This window comes from Chanodichthys erythropterus, chromosome 22 (assembly GCF_024489055.1).
Source record: "Chanodichthys erythropterus isolate Z2021 chromosome 22, ASM2448905v1, whole genome shotgun sequence".
NCBI classification, from domain to species: Eukaryota; Metazoa; Chordata; class Actinopteri; order Cypriniformes; family Xenocyprididae; genus Chanodichthys; species Chanodichthys erythropterus.
In genome coordinates, this window is record NC_090242.1 from 21,955,541 (window position 1) to 21,973,104 (window position 17,564).

General features: G+C 42.8%; 2 protein-coding genes across 2 annotated transcripts; both read left to right on the top strand.

Moving 5' to 3' along the window:
• The first annotated feature begins 3,772 nt into the window (after nucleotides 1-3,772).
• Nucleotides 3,773-4,705, top strand: LOC137012264 (olfactory receptor 4S1-like). The gene has a single exon (XM_067375395.1). The coding sequence runs from the start codon at nucleotides 3,773-3,775 to the stop codon at nucleotides 4,703-4,705; it is 933 nt and encodes a 310-aa protein (XP_067231496.1).
• A 1,488-nt stretch (nucleotides 4,706-6,193) lies between these two features.
• Nucleotides 6,194-7,604, top strand: LOC137012265 (olfactory receptor 52D1-like). Its single transcript, XM_067375396.1, has 2 exons — nucleotides 6,194-7,108; nucleotides 7,593-7,604. Exons 1-2 carry the CDS (start codon nucleotides 6,194-6,196, stop codon nucleotides 7,602-7,604), a joined length of 927 nt encoding a protein of 308 aa, XP_067231497.1.
• Nucleotides 7,605-17,564: the final 9,960 nt, after the last annotated feature.

Below are 17,564 nucleotides of genomic sequence, written 5' to 3' on the forward strand. Positions count from 1 at the left end.
CCTCCACAACTCCATCGCCTCACTCCTAACCATTCCTGTCCCAGCCTGGAAGGTGGGAGTACTCTCGATTCGGGCCGAACTCCGAGCCCAAAGCCCTCCCCTCGGACACGCAAAAATCACATAACCTTTACTCTATCTGATTAAATATATGTGTGTACTCATAAAAAAATATATCAGGGCCTTAAGTGTGCACTAAGCATTTGTGTCAAAACTGAAGTCTAATTTGGGCTTTATGAGTTTGGAATGGCATTGTAATGAAGGCGAGACTCAGGCAGGGATCCAACTGCAAGCTTTATTAAAAGATGAGCGTGGTCGTACAGGCATGGTCAAACGGGGCGAACAGGAACATCAGAGACAGGCAGGTTCGTAGTCAAAGTACAGGCAGTGGTCAAAAGGCAGGCAGCTATCAATCATAGAACAGGAGAACCAGACAGGGATCAGGAACTGGAACAGACAGGGAGACAGGATAAACACTTGGAAATGCAACACTAAGGAAAACAAGACCTCGCGGTGAGGTGATGTGTGTATGAGTCTTTTATAGTCCATGTAAAGAGCTGCATCTGGGTGTGAGTGATACTGATTGAGTGAGTGCAGGTGATTGTCCGGGAGGATTGTGGGAAATGGAGTCCTGAACTGACAGAGCTCATGACAGAATGTCCTCCTCCCGGAAGGCGTGTCCTTACGCTGTGAATGGCACGACCAGGGAGGGGGGATGGGTGTCCTGGAGACCTACAAGCAGGTGATGTTGGATATGCGGACGGGTATGGAGGTCTCCCAGACAGGGCCAGGAACCCCAGGCACCAAGGCGGGTCAGGAGCCTCGGGCAGCCACGGCGGGTCAGGAGCAGCGGGCAGCCACGGCAGGCCAGGAGCCCCGGGCAGCCATGGCGGTCCAGGTGGCCTGGGCAACCACGGTGGGTCAGTTGGCTTGAGCAGCCACGGCAGGTCAGGTGGCCCGGGAAGCCATGGCGGGCCAGGTAGCCTGGCCAACATCGGCGGGTCAGGTGGCTTGGGCAGCCACGGCGGGTCAGGTGGCTCGGGCAGCCACGGCGGGTCAGGTGGCTCGGGCAACCACGGCGGGTCAGGTGGCTCGGGCAGCCACGGCGGGTCAGGTGGCTTAGAAAACCACGGCAGGTCAGGTGGCTTGGGCAGCCATGGCGGGTCAGGTGGCTTGGACAACCACGGCGGGTCAGGTGGCTTGGGCAGCCAAGGCAGGTCAAAGTCCACTAACGGCCATAAGAGTTCGTAATCCATGGGCGGTTCTTGCCATTCCGAAGCTGCTGATGGTCACAGCCGTGCAGGGTCCCCACCCTTAGGTATACTACCCCCCCAAAAGAAGTTCTTGGGGATTTCAATGGGGTCCGTAGCGGGTTCGTGGGCAAGTAGTTCGGGTGGCACTGGCAGGGCAAGGCGTTTGGGAGGCGCCGGCAGGGCAAAACGCTTGGGTGGCGCTGGCAGGGCTAGAAGCTTGGACGGTGCTGGCAGAGCAAGTAGCTAAGGTGACACTGGCAGGGCTAGGAGCTTGGGCGGCGCTGGCAGGGCTAGGAGCTTGGGCGGTGCTGGCAAAGCAAGAAGCTTGGGCGGTGCTGGCAGAGCACGGCGCTTGGGCAGAGCAGGAGAGACCTCTGGAGTGGTCTCTGGACCCACAGTGGGCTCTTGAAAGGCTTCTGAGCCTTGAAGAACGGAAGAAGCCTTCTTCCTCCTCCTCCTCCTCCTCTTCCGAGGATGAGGCAATGGTTCACTGGTTGGAGCGGGTTCTGGAGCAGACTCACTGGCTGAAACGCCCCCTACATCCGTAAGCACCGAAGGGGCGGCCATCTTGCCCGTGTGCACTGGCAAAGCAGCCATCTTGTCCATCGCGTCCAGGGAGCTTGAGTGCGTTGCAACCAGCGAACTTGAATGCGTTGCAACCACCTAACTTGAGTGCGTCGCAACTGGCGAATTTGAATGCGCTGCAACCGGTGAATTTGAGTGCATTGCAACCGGCGAACTTGAGAATGAAGCGGCCGGCGGAGGCTTAGGAATGCCAGCCGCTCGTGCTGTAGTCAGTGGAGTATGATTCATGCTGGAACGTAACCTTCTCCACTCTCGGACGAATCCAGAGAGTAACGTGATTCTGGACGTTCAGCGGGGACTTGACTTGACTCTGGAGGATCAACGAAGACGTGACGAGGCTCTGGGTGATCAGCGGAGACATGACGTGGATCTGGGCGATCAGCGGAGACAGGACGTGGTTCTGGGCGATCAGCAGAGACAGGACGTGGCTCTGGGCGATCAGCGGAGACATGACATTGCTCTTGGAGATTTGTGGTGACGTGACCTGACTCTGGAAAATCTGGGAAGATGTGACTTGTTGTTGCGGCCGCCATTTTGTGCGCGTTCTCGGGCGTGGCAGCCATTACGGGATTCACCGTGGTGTTGGAATCCTCCGCGACACCCACAGTAAAACGTGAACCACCAGTTAACAGGGCAAAGTCCAGAAGTTCAACGAATGATCCTCGGGGACCATTGGTGATTAAATAGCCCTTCAGTGGTTCATTTAACCAATAACAAAAAAAGTCAATGAGGGCACAGTCCGGCAGATCAGATAAGTTGGCTATATCCAAAAAGTTCTGAATGTGCACCTCGAGGGTACGGGTACCTTAGCGGAGGCTTACCAATCACATCGCTGGGTCCATGTTGAGACTGGACACGCTCGAAAAAGCTGCTGGATCCGGGTCTGGCGAGGTCTTCTGTAACGAAGGCGAGACTCAGGCAGGGATCCAACTGCAAGCTTTATTAAAAGATGAGCGCAGTTGTACAGGCATGGTCAAACGGGGCGAACAGGAACATGAGAGACATGCAGGATCATAGTCAAAGTACAGGCAGTGGTCAAAAGGCAGGCAGCTATCAATCATAGAACAGGAGAACCAGACAGGGATCAGGAACAGGAACCGGAACAGGAACCGGAACCGGTATGAGTCTTTTATAGTCAGTGTAATGAGCTGCAGCTGGGTGTGAGTGATACTGATTGATTGAGTGAGTGAGTGCAGGTGATTGTCCGGGAGGATTGTGGGAAATGACTCTGAACTGACAGAGTTCTTGACAGGCATGAGGGTGAGTAAATTATTACTTTTTTGTGTGCTTTCCCTTTAAGAAGCCTGACTGTGTTTTTAAAAATTGTAGATACCCAAACACAAAACTATATAATGGAATTAAATTATATTAAAAACTGTAATTAATTAACTAATCATAATAATAATAATAACAATAATAATTAAATCACTAAATGAAAAGATACACTGTTTCTTTTTCAATTAAATACAAATGGACTGAATGAGAGACATGCATTTTTATCATTTTGTTGAATGTTTATTACTTTTGTCATAGTGTACATTTTTAGACTGTTCTCTTCTACATTTCATACTGTGTACAGTAAGAAATGAAAAAAAAAAAAAACTAATTTATATTGAAAATCACATCTTTATGACAAACAGTTTATAAACTAATCCCCAAGGTGTATATGCAAGAGTCTCTCAGAGAATTTGCTGTGGGGAAAAATGGCATTTATAAGCATGTCAGTTATCTTCAGAGCCTCTTCATGGTTGTGAACATGCAAGATGATGACTCTGGAATGGAAATAGTTGACTATTGGCAGTTTTTTGTTATATTTTTAGTCTTAATGAAAGTTACCTGAGATTTTTAATTTCAACATATTGGTGATTATAAATAATTAAATGTCAATTAATTTTTTATAGGGAGAAATTTATATTTTGTGGTTACATACAGAGATAATGGATAATATAACCGATTTTGCAACCTACACCCTGATGGAACCAAAGGGCTCTAAATCATATAGACATATATATTTCACATGCTTGTTCTTTCTTTATTGTCTAATATTGTTTTTGAACATTTGCCTTTGTGTGGTCATTGTCTTGGAGAGAGCCCTTCATGAACCAATGTACATTTTTCTGTGTAATCTGTGTTTAAATGGAATATTTGGAGCCACTGGATTTTATCCTAAATTCCTACATGATTTAATACTGGATTCATATGTAATTCCTTCTTACATGTGTGCTTTTCAATCTTTTATTATATACAGTTCAGTTAAATGTGAATATTCTACATTAGCAGTGATGGCATATGACAGACATGTGGCTATATGTCGACCTTTAGATTATCACTCTAAGATGAACACATTTTCTTGTTTCATGTTACTTTTCTTTTGTTGGACTGTGTCATTCATTTCAACACTCATTGCCCTGCTACTAACAAACAAGTTGGTATTATGTAAAAATCACATTGATAAATTGTACTGTGACAACTGGTCAATGGTAAAGCTCTCGTGTGAATCAACTGTCACCAATAATGTTTATGGACTAATAAGCATTTCATTTTATTTTTGCATTTTTGCTGTAATTATTGTATCCTATATAAAGCTTGCCATTGCATGTAAAGCATCATTAGAGTGCAGAAAAAAATTTTGGCAGACATGTGTGCCTCATATACTTTCATTAGTAAATTTAAGTGTTGCAATACTTTTTGACACAATGTACAACAGATATGGCTCAACCAATTTCCCAGATGACCTGCGTAATTTTTTGGCTTTAGAAATAATTATTGTGCCACCTCTTTTTAATCCTGTAATCTATGGCTTAAATCTTAAAGAAGTTCGCAACAGAGTCTTGAAATCATGCATACATTTCTTGAAAAAATCAAGATAAAGTTCTGTTCTGTGTTTACTGTATTGTATTATCTCCACAAAATATAATCTTTATATAAATTAACCCTTAAATGTAAACAGCTAAAGCATGAATGAAGGAATGCTTACGTCATTTCACTGAAAACATATGCTGAAGTGTTCATAGTTACAATTTCCATTACTCTGAAATATGCTCGGTCCAGTTCATTTTCAGTGATATGATGTTTTCTCTGTTAAGCATCATCGATCAGTTGATAATAATGTAAACAAAACAAAGCTTGTCACTTGTGTGTCATGTCATTCATTGAGTTTGTGCATAAAACCTGAAATGAATGAGGAAATGCACTTTAGGTTATCATCCATCATATCCTAAAGATGATATTGTGATTCACTTATATTTATCACTACTACCTTTAGGCAAGGTAATTGCACTTTTTTTTCTCCTATCAGTTTTTTTTTTGTTAATTTTAGAAAGTTATCAAACTTTTGGCAATGAGAACTTTAATACAGCATGAGAGCTTTTTATATATATAAAAAGAAATTGATATGCATTTAAGTGCCTTTATTTATATTAATCTAAGGTGTTACTGTATGATGTGATCTTTACAGGGCCTTAGACATCCAAATTATTTTGTCTTTTTAAGAATTTGTATTACTGTGAGTCATAATGTTGCACAAATCTATAGGCTATATTTATATTTTATAATCATAATATCCAAAAAATAATAACTGAGAATGAAAATATGTCTCAGAAGACAAATATCCACATAGATTTTTTTGCACTTCTCGGCCACCCAGTCATGTGCACTGTGCAGCACTTCCAGATTTTGCCAAGTTAGAAGCGATCCTGGTATAGTGTTGATCCTGGAACCACATTCCAGTTTGAAAATGTAATGTTAACCATATCCAATTCCCTTCCCATAAACATAACCATAACCCATAACTTAGTCCCTAAAATCAGAGGGAAATGATGGGTGAATAACACTGATGTAGAAGCACCTAACCCTGGTTGACTAAATTTGACATAAACTTTAAACTTGTTCCTCAAATCTGATTGGTTGATTTGAATGTTGATCCAGGAACATGTTGGTGAAATCAATTCTATTTAGTACTGTAAATGTGTCATGTACATAATGTTATACACAACAACTGTTTTTTAAGTTTTTTAAATTCATAAAAAAGTGGAAAAAAGGCTTATTTGTGCTTTCACTTATGACAAAATAAAGGTGTTTTCTCATTTTCCCCCCATGAGTGAACAATTAAACCCAAGAGATTTCAGTACATCTCTTACAGAAATCCCTAATGATAAAATGCTAATAAAAACCATCAAATCCTCACAACAGTCTGTTTATTTGTGAGAGACTCACTGTCATTCCTTCAGTCAACTGTGGATTTTGAAGCCTATAATGAGATGTAAACGGTTTATCTGAACCTTTGTTAATATTGTTTTGTGTACAATTTGTATTGAATTGTCATTTTGCTTCATGTGATTTAAGGGATCGTGCATATGATGGATAACTCGTCTTATGTGATACTGACTCTTATGGTGCCCAAAGACTCCAAATCATATAGACATGTATATTTTGTTTGCTTTCTTGCCTTATATGTGCTTATATTGTCAATGAATATTCGTCTTTTTATGGTCATTATTATGGAGAAAGCACTTCATGAACCGATGTACATATTCTTAAGTCATCTGTGTATAAATGGGGTTTATGGAGCCTCAGGATTTTACCCTAAATTTCTGTCAGATTTAATATTGGATTCATATGTGATCTCCTCTCACATGTGTGCTCTGCAGATCTTTGTTATTTACAGCTCTTTACTGTGTGAATTTACAATATTAACAGTGATGTCTTATGATAGATATGTAGCCATATGCAAACCTTTAGACTATCATTCCAAATTAACTAAAAACACCTGTGTGAAATTAATTCTGTTTTCATGGTTTGTTCCCACTTTTTCTGTGTTCACTGGCACCCTGTTATCAAATATGAAGCCATTTTGCACTTATCATGTAGATAAATTATATTGTGACAACTGGTCAATTGTAAAACTTTCTTGTGCATCATCTTTTGTAAATAATGTCTATGGATATATTGTCGCTGTCATATTTGTAAGCTTTGTAGTTTTCATCATAGTATCCTATATTAAACTGATCGCTGCATGCAAAGCATCTTTAGAAAACAGAAGGAAATTCTGGCAAACATGTCTACCACACATTTTATTACTGATAAATTTCACTTTTGCTGTGTTATTTGATATAATGTATAGCAGATATGGTTCAAATGACATTCCAGAGAGTCTGCGTCATTTTTTGGCATTAGAATTAGTTATAGTCCCACCTGTTTTTAACCCGCTAATCTATGGGTTAAATATTAGGGCAGTGCGCAAAAGAGTTTTTACTTCATGTGTTGAATCAAGAGTAAAAGTTTCATGTGCAGCAAAAAAAAATGTAAAGCATAATTAATTCTGTACTTTTCTGAATGCTTAAACAGTTGGTTTTTATAAATGATTTGTCACAAAATGCATTTTTTGTGAGCAAATTTCTAATGAAATGTGAAGTGTATGTGATATATTCCCAGCCAGTACACGTATGTGGGTCTAAATGAGTGTCACCAGGGCTGGGGCCCAGACAGTTTTGTGTAGGCCCTACATGGATTAGCCCAGATGAAATGAAAACTGCTCGGTGTGCACACTACAGGGTGTTAAATGTAACACTGTGAACAGAAACTACAGCTTCCATCCACAACCTTAGATGTAATCAACTGAAGATAAAGGAAGACATTAAATCTCTCGAGACCTGATTAAACATCTCCACAAACAGCATTACCAGCTTCACTTATTACTAACAAGATTGACTTTATTTCTTTATTTATGAATTTTATTGTTGTGTGGTGATTCTACAGCAAGAGATCTAGCACAGATAAATAAGAAAATCAGAATGAGTTTTAAAACACAATTTACACATTTTGAACTCCTGCGAATTTTACTCACACACAGACATAAAGAATCAGCGTATGAATCTCAACGGTGACATACTTCATGCCGCAATGCATTCTTGGAGCCATGGATGCGTTTTGTATGATGCATCTAGAATGCATTGATTGCAGCATAAAGCATGTCATCGTTGTTGAGATCCACAGGCTCATTCTTGATGTCTGTGTGTCAAACTTGGAGAGGTTTAAAAGTGTTTTGTGTTAAAAAAAATGTTATAAAGAAGCTCAAATTTTTTTTTTAATCATTTAGTTTTTCACTGCTGAATTTCTTGCTGTAGAGTCACAACACAGCAATAAAATTAACTTAACATATAACCTTATAAAACTCCAACATAATGGCCTGGTTTTAGAGACAGGACTTAGACTAAGGCAGGATTAGGCTTTAGTTCATTTAGGGCATTTAAGTAGCTTTTATAAACGTACCATAGCTGAAACAGCTGCTGTATCTACTCAATGGCCATGAAGCGCAATGGATAGAGAGCGGACTTCTATTAACTGCATACCCTTCTTACACTTATTGAAACAACTTTATTACACAACAATAAATAACTCACAAAACTAAATCTCTTCAATACTGCGCATACCATGCAGAGCCACATGATTTCTGTGATGCAAAAAACACGGATGAAATCACAGAATCCAGTCACAAATAGAACTTATATAAAGCGGAACGTCACAGAATTTTGTAATTTTTGAATGAATAAATCAAAAGTCGGGCTGTACAATGAATCAGATATTGATACGGACTAGTGTCTGAGAATATTAAAGCTAAAAATGACTGCTATTGAAATCTGAAGTCTGTATGAATGAGTGCCACATTTTTGTCTACTACTACACATACTGAAACAAGTGTAGTGAAATGACTTGTCCTAAAGGGACTTTTTTGGGTTTGGGACAGCCAAATCAGCTATGATATAAAAAGGAGGATAGTGCCTTCTGAAATACAATGCACTATGCACTATCCCGTGCTGCAAAAAAACACCACAGCAATAAAACTGTTTGAAAATGTATTTCTACACCCACTGTTAATGTTTCTCTTTGTGAGGTTTGGTTAGTGGTGTCTAAAATGCATCTTTACACACAACTGCCAGCCGGCATGGAGAGGTTCTCAAGACTCCAGAGACACCAGCAGCTTCAAGTACCTGTTTGCTGCTCAACACTGGCTTTTTTTATAGCTGCCCTTTTAATACAATTCATTTTTTGACAGGAACTTTCATTAATAAGCCTTTATCTACAAATCTTATGATAATTTAATAATCTCCATTCAGTTTTCACAAAATATTAGTTGTTTTCATGCCTTTTGCACAACATTGCACCATTTCATGCTTTTCATCTTCAGAAACATTTTTCTTCCTCCCCATATTGCATGAGAACTGTGACTTGCTTAATAATGTGGAACAACCTCTAAGTAGGGTTTCCATAGACCTGGCAAATTATTTTGTCTGAGATTGAAACCAGTTATCTAAAAAGACATGGATAAATAAACCAACAAACATTTTCTTAGAAAAACTAAAATATAAATGTTTATTCTACTGAAATCCTACTGATATGCAGCATTTACGGGGCCAAGCACAAAAGCGGCACAACAAGCCAGCCAACACGGCCGTGAGCATCAGATCAACTGCAACAGTGAGCAATTAAAGACCCATTAAGATCATTTTAGGCAAAAGACCTGAAAAATCACAAATAGTTACAGTCAGTAATTAAGATTTACTGGTTTATCACTTTCCACCAATAGGTGGCGCTGTGACCAAATTTCATGCAGCATGGTCAGAGTGAGGTGACACTGAAAATAGCAAAGTTTGGTGTCAATATGTCAAAGCATTGCAGAGATACAGCTTCAAGAGTTATTTTGGCATCAAACCTCTAATTCTTTGCTGTGGTATATGAATACAGTTTCTTCTATCAACACGAAATCCATAAGTTTTATTCGACATGGTCTGAAGACGATACGATTCAATTTTGGTGAAAATTGGATGAATGGTCTAAGAGCAGTTTGAAAAAGTAGGTTTTAAAGAAAATTAAAATGGCAGACAGGAAGTTTGGCTGACTATTGTAAAATTGGCATCAATGTTCTCAGCATGACCCACGGAATCTAATAAGACAATTCTCATTACAATAGGCCACATTTACATAAAGCTATTAGCATTTTTAATAAATGTTATTACAACATTTGACCACAAGGTGGTGGTGTATCAAGACCATTTGAGAACACATATTGAGTTTCATAATGGTACACCAATGCATTTATATAATAGAATATTTTATATCATAATACTGTATAGCACTTAAATACACAAAACACATAAATCACCACGCCGCACAAACCGCAAAAACCTAGCATGTCTGGTATCGCTGGACTCGAGTCTAAGGATGTGAGTCCCATGAAAATAAGCCAACCAGATCAAAAGCTACAAGCATATGAAAAAAAAAGTCTCCACTAGGTGGCGCTGGTCTGAAACATCTCAGGCTCCTTCAGGTCATTGTGCTGATGACCCGAGTTTCGTAACGATACGCAAATGTGTTGTAAAATACAGCATTTAATCACAAAATTCAAAATGGCGCCCCGAATCCTACAAGACCAAAGTTATGATTTTTGGACAAAACCATCAGAAATTTTAAGCAAAAATATCAATTTTTGTATCTCTGCACCAGTAGGTGGCACTGTGCCGAAACGCTGCATGTTGCCTCAGGTCATGCTTGGTATGACATGTACCAAGTTTGGTAAGAATACAATAAAGCGTTGTGGAGATATCACCTCAAGTCTGATTTCGCAAGCTTTTCGTTGAATTCATTTGTGCCGTTCAATGTTCAATGTACATTTTTCTGTGTAATCTGTGTTTAAATTGAATATATGGAGCCACTGGATTTTATCCTAAATTCCTACATGATTTAATACTGGATTCATATGTAATTCCTTCTTACATGTGTGCTTTTCAATCTTTTGTTATATACAGTTCAGTTAAATGTGTATATTCTACATTAGCAGTGATGGCATATGACAGACATGCTCCTAACAAACAAGTTGGTATTATGTAAAAATCACATTGATAAATTGTATTCTGTACAACTGTTACTGTATTGTATCTCAACAAAATATAGTTTTTATATAAATGAACCCTTAAATGTAAACAACTAAAGCATGAATGAAGGAATGCTATTAATTATGCTATTAAATTATGCTGAAGTGTTCATAGTTACAATTTCCATAACTCTGAAATATGCTCAGTCCAGTTCATTTTCAGTGATATAATGTTTTCTCTTTTAAGCATCATCAATCATTTGATAATAATGTAAACAAAACAAAGCTTCTCACTTGTGTGTCATGTCATTCATTGAACTTGTGCATAGAACATGAAGTGAATGAGGAAATGCACTTTAGGTTCCCTTTCAGTCGGTCCCTTTCAGTAGTGACTGACGAATTGGGATATCGCCAGAGAGCCCTATCATCTTCGAGTGAAATAAAACAAGCCAATGGAATTGGCATGTGATATTTTCGTAATATGCACTGCCTCCAACAGGTGTATATAAATAGGAAGCAGATGCAATCGCACTCTGTCTTTCACTTCGGAGCCAACCTGTGTGTTCCTACTATTAGACTGAGAGTGACTTCTCAAGCCTTTGAAGAGCTTTCGTTCGACAGTGCTGGCATTATGGCACCGTACAGCAAGCTTTTCCCAGAGTGAGCTTTCCGAGCTGTTATACAGCTCTCAACTGCTGTTTTCACAGCATTATGTGCCCCGTTTGGTTTGCGATTTGGGCCGGTTCCTCTGTGTATGTGACTCAGGGAGTGAAAAGTGTACCTGCAGTCACATCGCGGCTGCTCCCTGTGTGCTTCGGCACAAAGAACAAGAGCTTCTAAAAGAGCTTCACAGACAGACACAAAGCGTTTCTCAATGTCAAGGATACTTCCTTGGCAGGACTGGTCCTTCCAAGTCACTTCATTCAGAGGCTAGGCGAGGCTCCTCTTTAGCATTCGGAGAACACGTAAATGGAACAGACTAGCAAGTGCACGTCATTACGTCAGTAAAAATGTCCGGTTTCGGTAAACAGCTGCTTGTTTTCTGCACGGAGATGTATGAACGCCTCTGTTTGTTCCTTGGTCCCTGTTAAAAAAGACGAGAAAGCTATGAATAACGCTGTGAATGGTATGGTATAATATTAACGTTAAATTACTTTGGACAACTTAATTAGTTATTTATAAAACCAAGCTAACAATTGTTAAATGACGGTCCGGTTCAATTAACCATCAATAACGTAATTTGTATTTGTATAATTTATAATATCAGTACAGTAGTAATTTGTACTGGCATTTAAACATTAAACTTTATTTATCTGACATATTTACTACAGTTATAACAAATGTTTGGTAACGTAAATATACTTGCATTTGAAAGCATATTGCCCGCTAACATCCAACATTTTTATTTTATTTTTTTGAACAAGATCGCAAAGCTGCGTGCATAGGATTGTGGGTGATTTGAGAGCGCGAAGGCTACACATATGCATCCTTTCCTGTATATGGGATATTTTTCGAAGGAAGGACTCAGTCCTTGTTTGAAATTCCGAGGATCCTTGACATTGGAACAGTCCTTCGACGGATGTCGATGATCTAGCATCCTCAAAATTCTGGCTTCCAAGGATCCTTCCTTGACATTGAGAAATGCCTACTGCGTCTTTTTCAAGACGTCATTCTGTCTGTGCGTTTCTGGAGGCGGTCGTTTCCTATCCTCACTGATGGCCACAATCACTTTCTCTCATGTCTGCTTAGCATGTTGAGACTGTGTTTGTGGGTGGTTCATATTCTCTTGTGAGAGCATGCCCACGTCGGCACGTTGCCATGGCAACCCAGCGCGTTGTCTGGTTCTCTAGATGTGTGGTCGAGACACGAGTGCCTCAAATGAGGTGGAGTCCCCTCACTTATTCACAGTGGGGCAATACCCGCCGAGCCATTCTCCGTGGGTCCCCCACTCCTCTAGTGCATCGCAAACATGCTGTGACTGTGTTCGTGGGTGGTTCATGTTTAGAAACAACATGGCCACGTCAGCACCCAGCGCGCCGTGTGTTGTCCAATTAAATGGCCACGTTCACTGTCCCACATGGCTGGTAGCTTCTGGGTGGAATGCTGGTCCTTTTCATGGGGGACTTAGCATCTTAGTCAGCACTCCAGCAGAGGATCAGATGTCGACTGCTACATTGGAGAGAGGATTGTTGGGCTCTGGACATGAAGATGAGGCTGAGCATCCCACGGTTGTGATGTGCTCATGCTAAATCAGATTCAGACTTTACAACCATGCTTTCCCGGGCCCCTGGGGGCGTTGTGCAACACATACTCGCCTTGCCCCGCCCCCTGTCTTTAGCCCGGACGTGCATGGAAAAACTTGAAAAACAGCTTGGAAGCCTTTTTGGTGTTCTTATGGAACGCCAAAAGGGCCATAATCTGCATTAAAAGTTTTTTTCCATCTCACTACCCTCTATGGTGGGGTGGCAGTGCTACGGGCACACCACCTCTGCCCTGCATGGGTCTTGGCCCCCGGCAAGTCTGTGGTAGGCCAAAGCACTCTTTGCATATGGGTAGTTCTGAGTCGGGGTTGAGCTACGCATGATGCAAGTATAGCGCAGGCCCCTGGCCAGACAATGTACACCATGGTGGTCCAGAAACACAGCTGGCTAGCCTTGCTGAGGTGTGTCATCGTCAAAGTATGCTTTCTCGATGCGCTCATCTCACAAGCTGGCCTAAAACACAGCCCGCTCAGCCCGCGGTCCTGGAGAAATGGAGACCTGGAGCTGAGGTAAATGATTCTTTCGGGTGACGATGCCCGCATCGCTCCCTCCCTGGAGGAGGGATGAGTGGAGAATATTGGTCTGTTCCGCCGCTGGCTCTCCGGAGTCCAGCGGTACCCACGAAGTAAAACTGTTTTTTGATCCTTCAGGTCCCAAGAGGGTGTGGCTGGCAGTGTGCAAGGCAGCCAACAGGTCCCAGTGTGTTGGTCAAGGCCGCCTCCCATGTGCCGTCTCCCATACACACTGCCAACTTGCAGAGTCTGACCCCACTTCGGGCCGATATGCCATCCGAGTCGGGTCCCAGCACTCTACATCGCTCCCCAGCCCATCCCGCTGGCTCATTCGTACTATCAGACTAGGCTATGCGATTCAGTTCGCCCGGCGTCCCTCGGTTTTCAGGGGTGTCCACTGCACTCAGGTGTCACTGGACAATGCACCTGTTCTCCAGGCAGAGATTGCTGTCCTCCTGGCGAAGGATGCCCCAGCCCCTACTTCATTGTACCCTAGAGGGCGGTGGGCTACGGCCAATCCTGGATCTGCGTGTCCTGATCGGTCCCTTCACAGGCTGCCGTTCAAGATACTTACGCAGAGGCTAATTTTCGAATGCATCCCTCCCCAGGATTGGTTTGCAGCGATTGACCTGAAGAATGCGTACTTTAATATCTCGATTCTGCCTCGCCACAGACCCCTTCTACGGTTTGCATTTGAGGGTCGAGCATATCAGTACAAAGTCCTGCCCTTCGGGCTGGCCCTGTCGCCCCGCATCTTAACAAAGGTTGTGGAGGCGGCCATTGTTCTGCTCAAGGAACAGGGCATTTGCATCCTCAACTACCTCGACGACTGGTTCATCCTGGCCAGCTCGTGAGAGCAGTTGTGTGAACACAGGGACATGGTGTTAGCTCACCTCAGCCGGTTGGGTCTTCGGGTCAACTGGGACAAGAGCAAACTCACCCCCGGGCAGAGGATCTCTTATCTCGTTGTGGAACTGGACTTGGTCGCCCGGATGGCGCTCCTCTCCGAAGAGTGTGTCCAGTCGGTGTTGAACTGCCTGAGTTCGCTCAAGCGCAGGACAGTGGCCCCACTAAAATACTTTCAGAGGCTCCTGAGACATATGGCATCCACAGCCGCGGTCACGCCACTCGGATTGCTTCATATGAGGCCGCTTCAACACTGGCTCCACGGCCAGGTCCCGAGATGGTTGTGGCAGCGTGGTACGTTCCGTGTCCGCAAGATACTGAACTGCCGTCGCACTCTCACCAAGTGGTCAGACTCTTCATTCCTGCAGGCTGGAGTTCCCCTCGAACAAGTGTCCAGGCATGCTGTGGTCCACACAGGTGCCTCTGCCACCGGGTGGGGGGCCACGTACAATGGGCATGCAGTGTCGTGTCTGTGGACGGGGCCTCAACTGCATTGGCATATCAATTGCCTCGAGTTGCTAGCAGTATGTCTTGCACTGGGCCGCTCAAGGAGCTGTTGGCGCTTTATTTGGGATCCCAATTCGTCGGTCACTACTGACGTACGTCGAACGTGACTGATGAAAGGGAACGTCTCAGTTACGTATGTAACCCTCGTTCCCTGAAGGAGGGAACAGAGACGTACGTCCCGTCGCACAGTTTCTGTACCCTTGCTGTAGTTTAATACATAATTGTGACATGCAGGGTGGGCGCGAGCCATGAGGGAACGGCGCGAGGCCGGTGATGCAAGTGATAATGAGCATCACCTGCGAAGAGATTTAGGGGTGGTTTCCTCTCACGGAGGAGCTCCGGAGGCATAAAAGGAGGAGCGACGACAGTGAAGGACGAGAGAGGACCACGCCTGGACTTTATTTTATGTTTTATTATGTTTGTGTGGCCGGCAGACGTCCGCGAAGGTCTGCCTGCATTACTTTCGTTTTGTCCTTTGTTTATTTTGGAATTAAAGTTATGTTGAACATTCGCCGGTTCCCGCCTCCTTCTTCCCATACTTACGAACTGTGTTACATTGGTGCCGAAACCCAGGAGGAAGGAGGGACATGCTGTCGGAGAGCCCTCGCTGCTGAGGGGGATCGTGGTGCTGCGGAGTTCGGGCAGCGCGGGAGTGTGAAGACCGCGAGAGGCTGCCCGAGGCAGTGGTGCTGGAGCATAGTGACAGGTGGGACGAAGAGCTCGGTGCCGTGCCCCTGGGTCGAGGTGGGGTGGCCGCCATCCAAGAGGGAGTGGAGGAGTCGCTGCCATTCACCGTGGGCCGGAGCCTGCTGCCGTCCTCCATGAAGGGGAGGAGCAGGGAACGAAAATCGATATATCTTACTGCACTGTGTCTCAAACAAGTGTCTCAACTGCACAGTGTATCTAATAATAAACAGAGCTGTGTTACCTCATACTCATGACCGGAAAAGCAGGAGCGGTGCCGGCGACTAGGGATGTCCAGATCCGATCACATGATCGGAAATCGGGCCCGATCATGTGGTTTCAGACTCGATCGGAATCGGACATTACCTCCCGATCAGGACTCGGATATATATGTATTAGGGGTGCAACGGTTCTCGGTAAAAAATCGAACCATACGGTTCTCCACTTACGGACTGCACTTGCACTGCGGTCCATCTCGAATGACGACGCATCTATTGGTTAATATGGTTTGTTTAAAATAGCAACGTGGAAAACAGACAGATTTCCGATAATGTATGTTTCAGTCGATGGATGCACAAAACGTTACAACAACGATAATCAGAAAGTGTGGACAAAACAGTCATTCTTTGTAAACTGTTCACTGCGAGTGCCGTCTGCTCTAATGTCCAGTCATTTACGCCGCCATCACCCGGGTGTTGATAGCGTGCGAGCGCAGGTGAGACCTGAACAGCACACGTTGCTGTCTGTATTTAAACTAACTCGTTTAAGCCTTGCTGATTTAAACCTTAAAGAACAAGACGCGAAAGAGAACTCGCACGCGCTGTGAGAAGATTTGTGTGCGCTCATCCGAAGCGCGCACACGCTTATTCCAGTCAGCGCGCAAATACTGAGTTCTCTTTCAAGTCTTGCGCTTCGGCGGCCACATTCATACAAAAATTATGTCAACATGCCCGTCCTAGCGAGTATCCTAGCAAACATAGTCGGTTATGTCTTAAGTGAACGTATATTAGTCGAGAAAGACAGCGCATGTGGAACAGTATATGTACTGGATCGTGCATGTCTTAAAGGGAAAACAACTATTCCTGTTGCCTGTATTTAATGTTAAATGAAACAACAAAAAACAAAGAAATCACTCACTGCTCTTAACTGAATAGTTTTTGTAACTTCAATAATGATTAATCTTTATTTATTTTATACAGTAAAGATAATATGCAGTGATATTTTATGTTTGATTACTATTTGAAAACTGAATACCTGAAAAACCTGAAAAGCACTGTTCCTGGATCTGTTTTTTCGCTCTTTTTTATTCTTTTTTATGTAGGCTATTAAGTATTGGATCGGGACTCGGTATCGGCAGATACTCAAAATCAAATGACTCTGACTCGAGGGCAAAAAAACGTGATTGGGACATCCCTACCGGCGACTGTGGCATAATAAAAGTTCAACTGCTCGCGGCATGTGTTGCGCAATCGCTCCAGCGGCCTCGTTCAGCTCCCACAACACTCGGTCCTGCTCTGCTTCATACAACAGTAACGTTAATAATCGCATCCTTGAACAGCTTAGACATCCAAATTATTTTGTCTTTTTAAGATTTTGTAGTACTGTGAGTCATACTACATAATGTTATACAAATATATAGGCTATATTTATATTTTAAAATCATAATATCCAAAAAATAATCACCATAAACAGCCACACAGAGAATATGTCTCAGGGGACAAATATCCACATAGATTTTTATTGTGTTTATCCTGGATCATTCCTCTCTGAAAATTTAATCTTAACCATATCCCATTCCCTACCCATAAACTGAACCTTAGTCCCTAAATTGTGAAATGATATAATGAAATGAATGAAGTGAATAACATTGATGTAGAAGCACCTAAACCTGGTTGTAAGACTAAACTTGACATAAACTCTAAACTTGTTCCTGAAATCTGATTGGTTGATTAGAATGTTGTTCCAGGATCTACAAAGATGTTGATCCAGG

Coding starts and splice junctions, on each gene's coding strand:
- LOC137012264 (XM_067375395.1), top strand. CDS start 3,773: ATGGATAATATAACCGATTTTGCAACCTACACCCTGATGGAACCAAAG.
- LOC137012265 (XM_067375396.1), top strand. CDS start 6,194: ATGGATAACTCGTCTTATGTGATACTGACTCTTATGGTGCCCAAAGAC.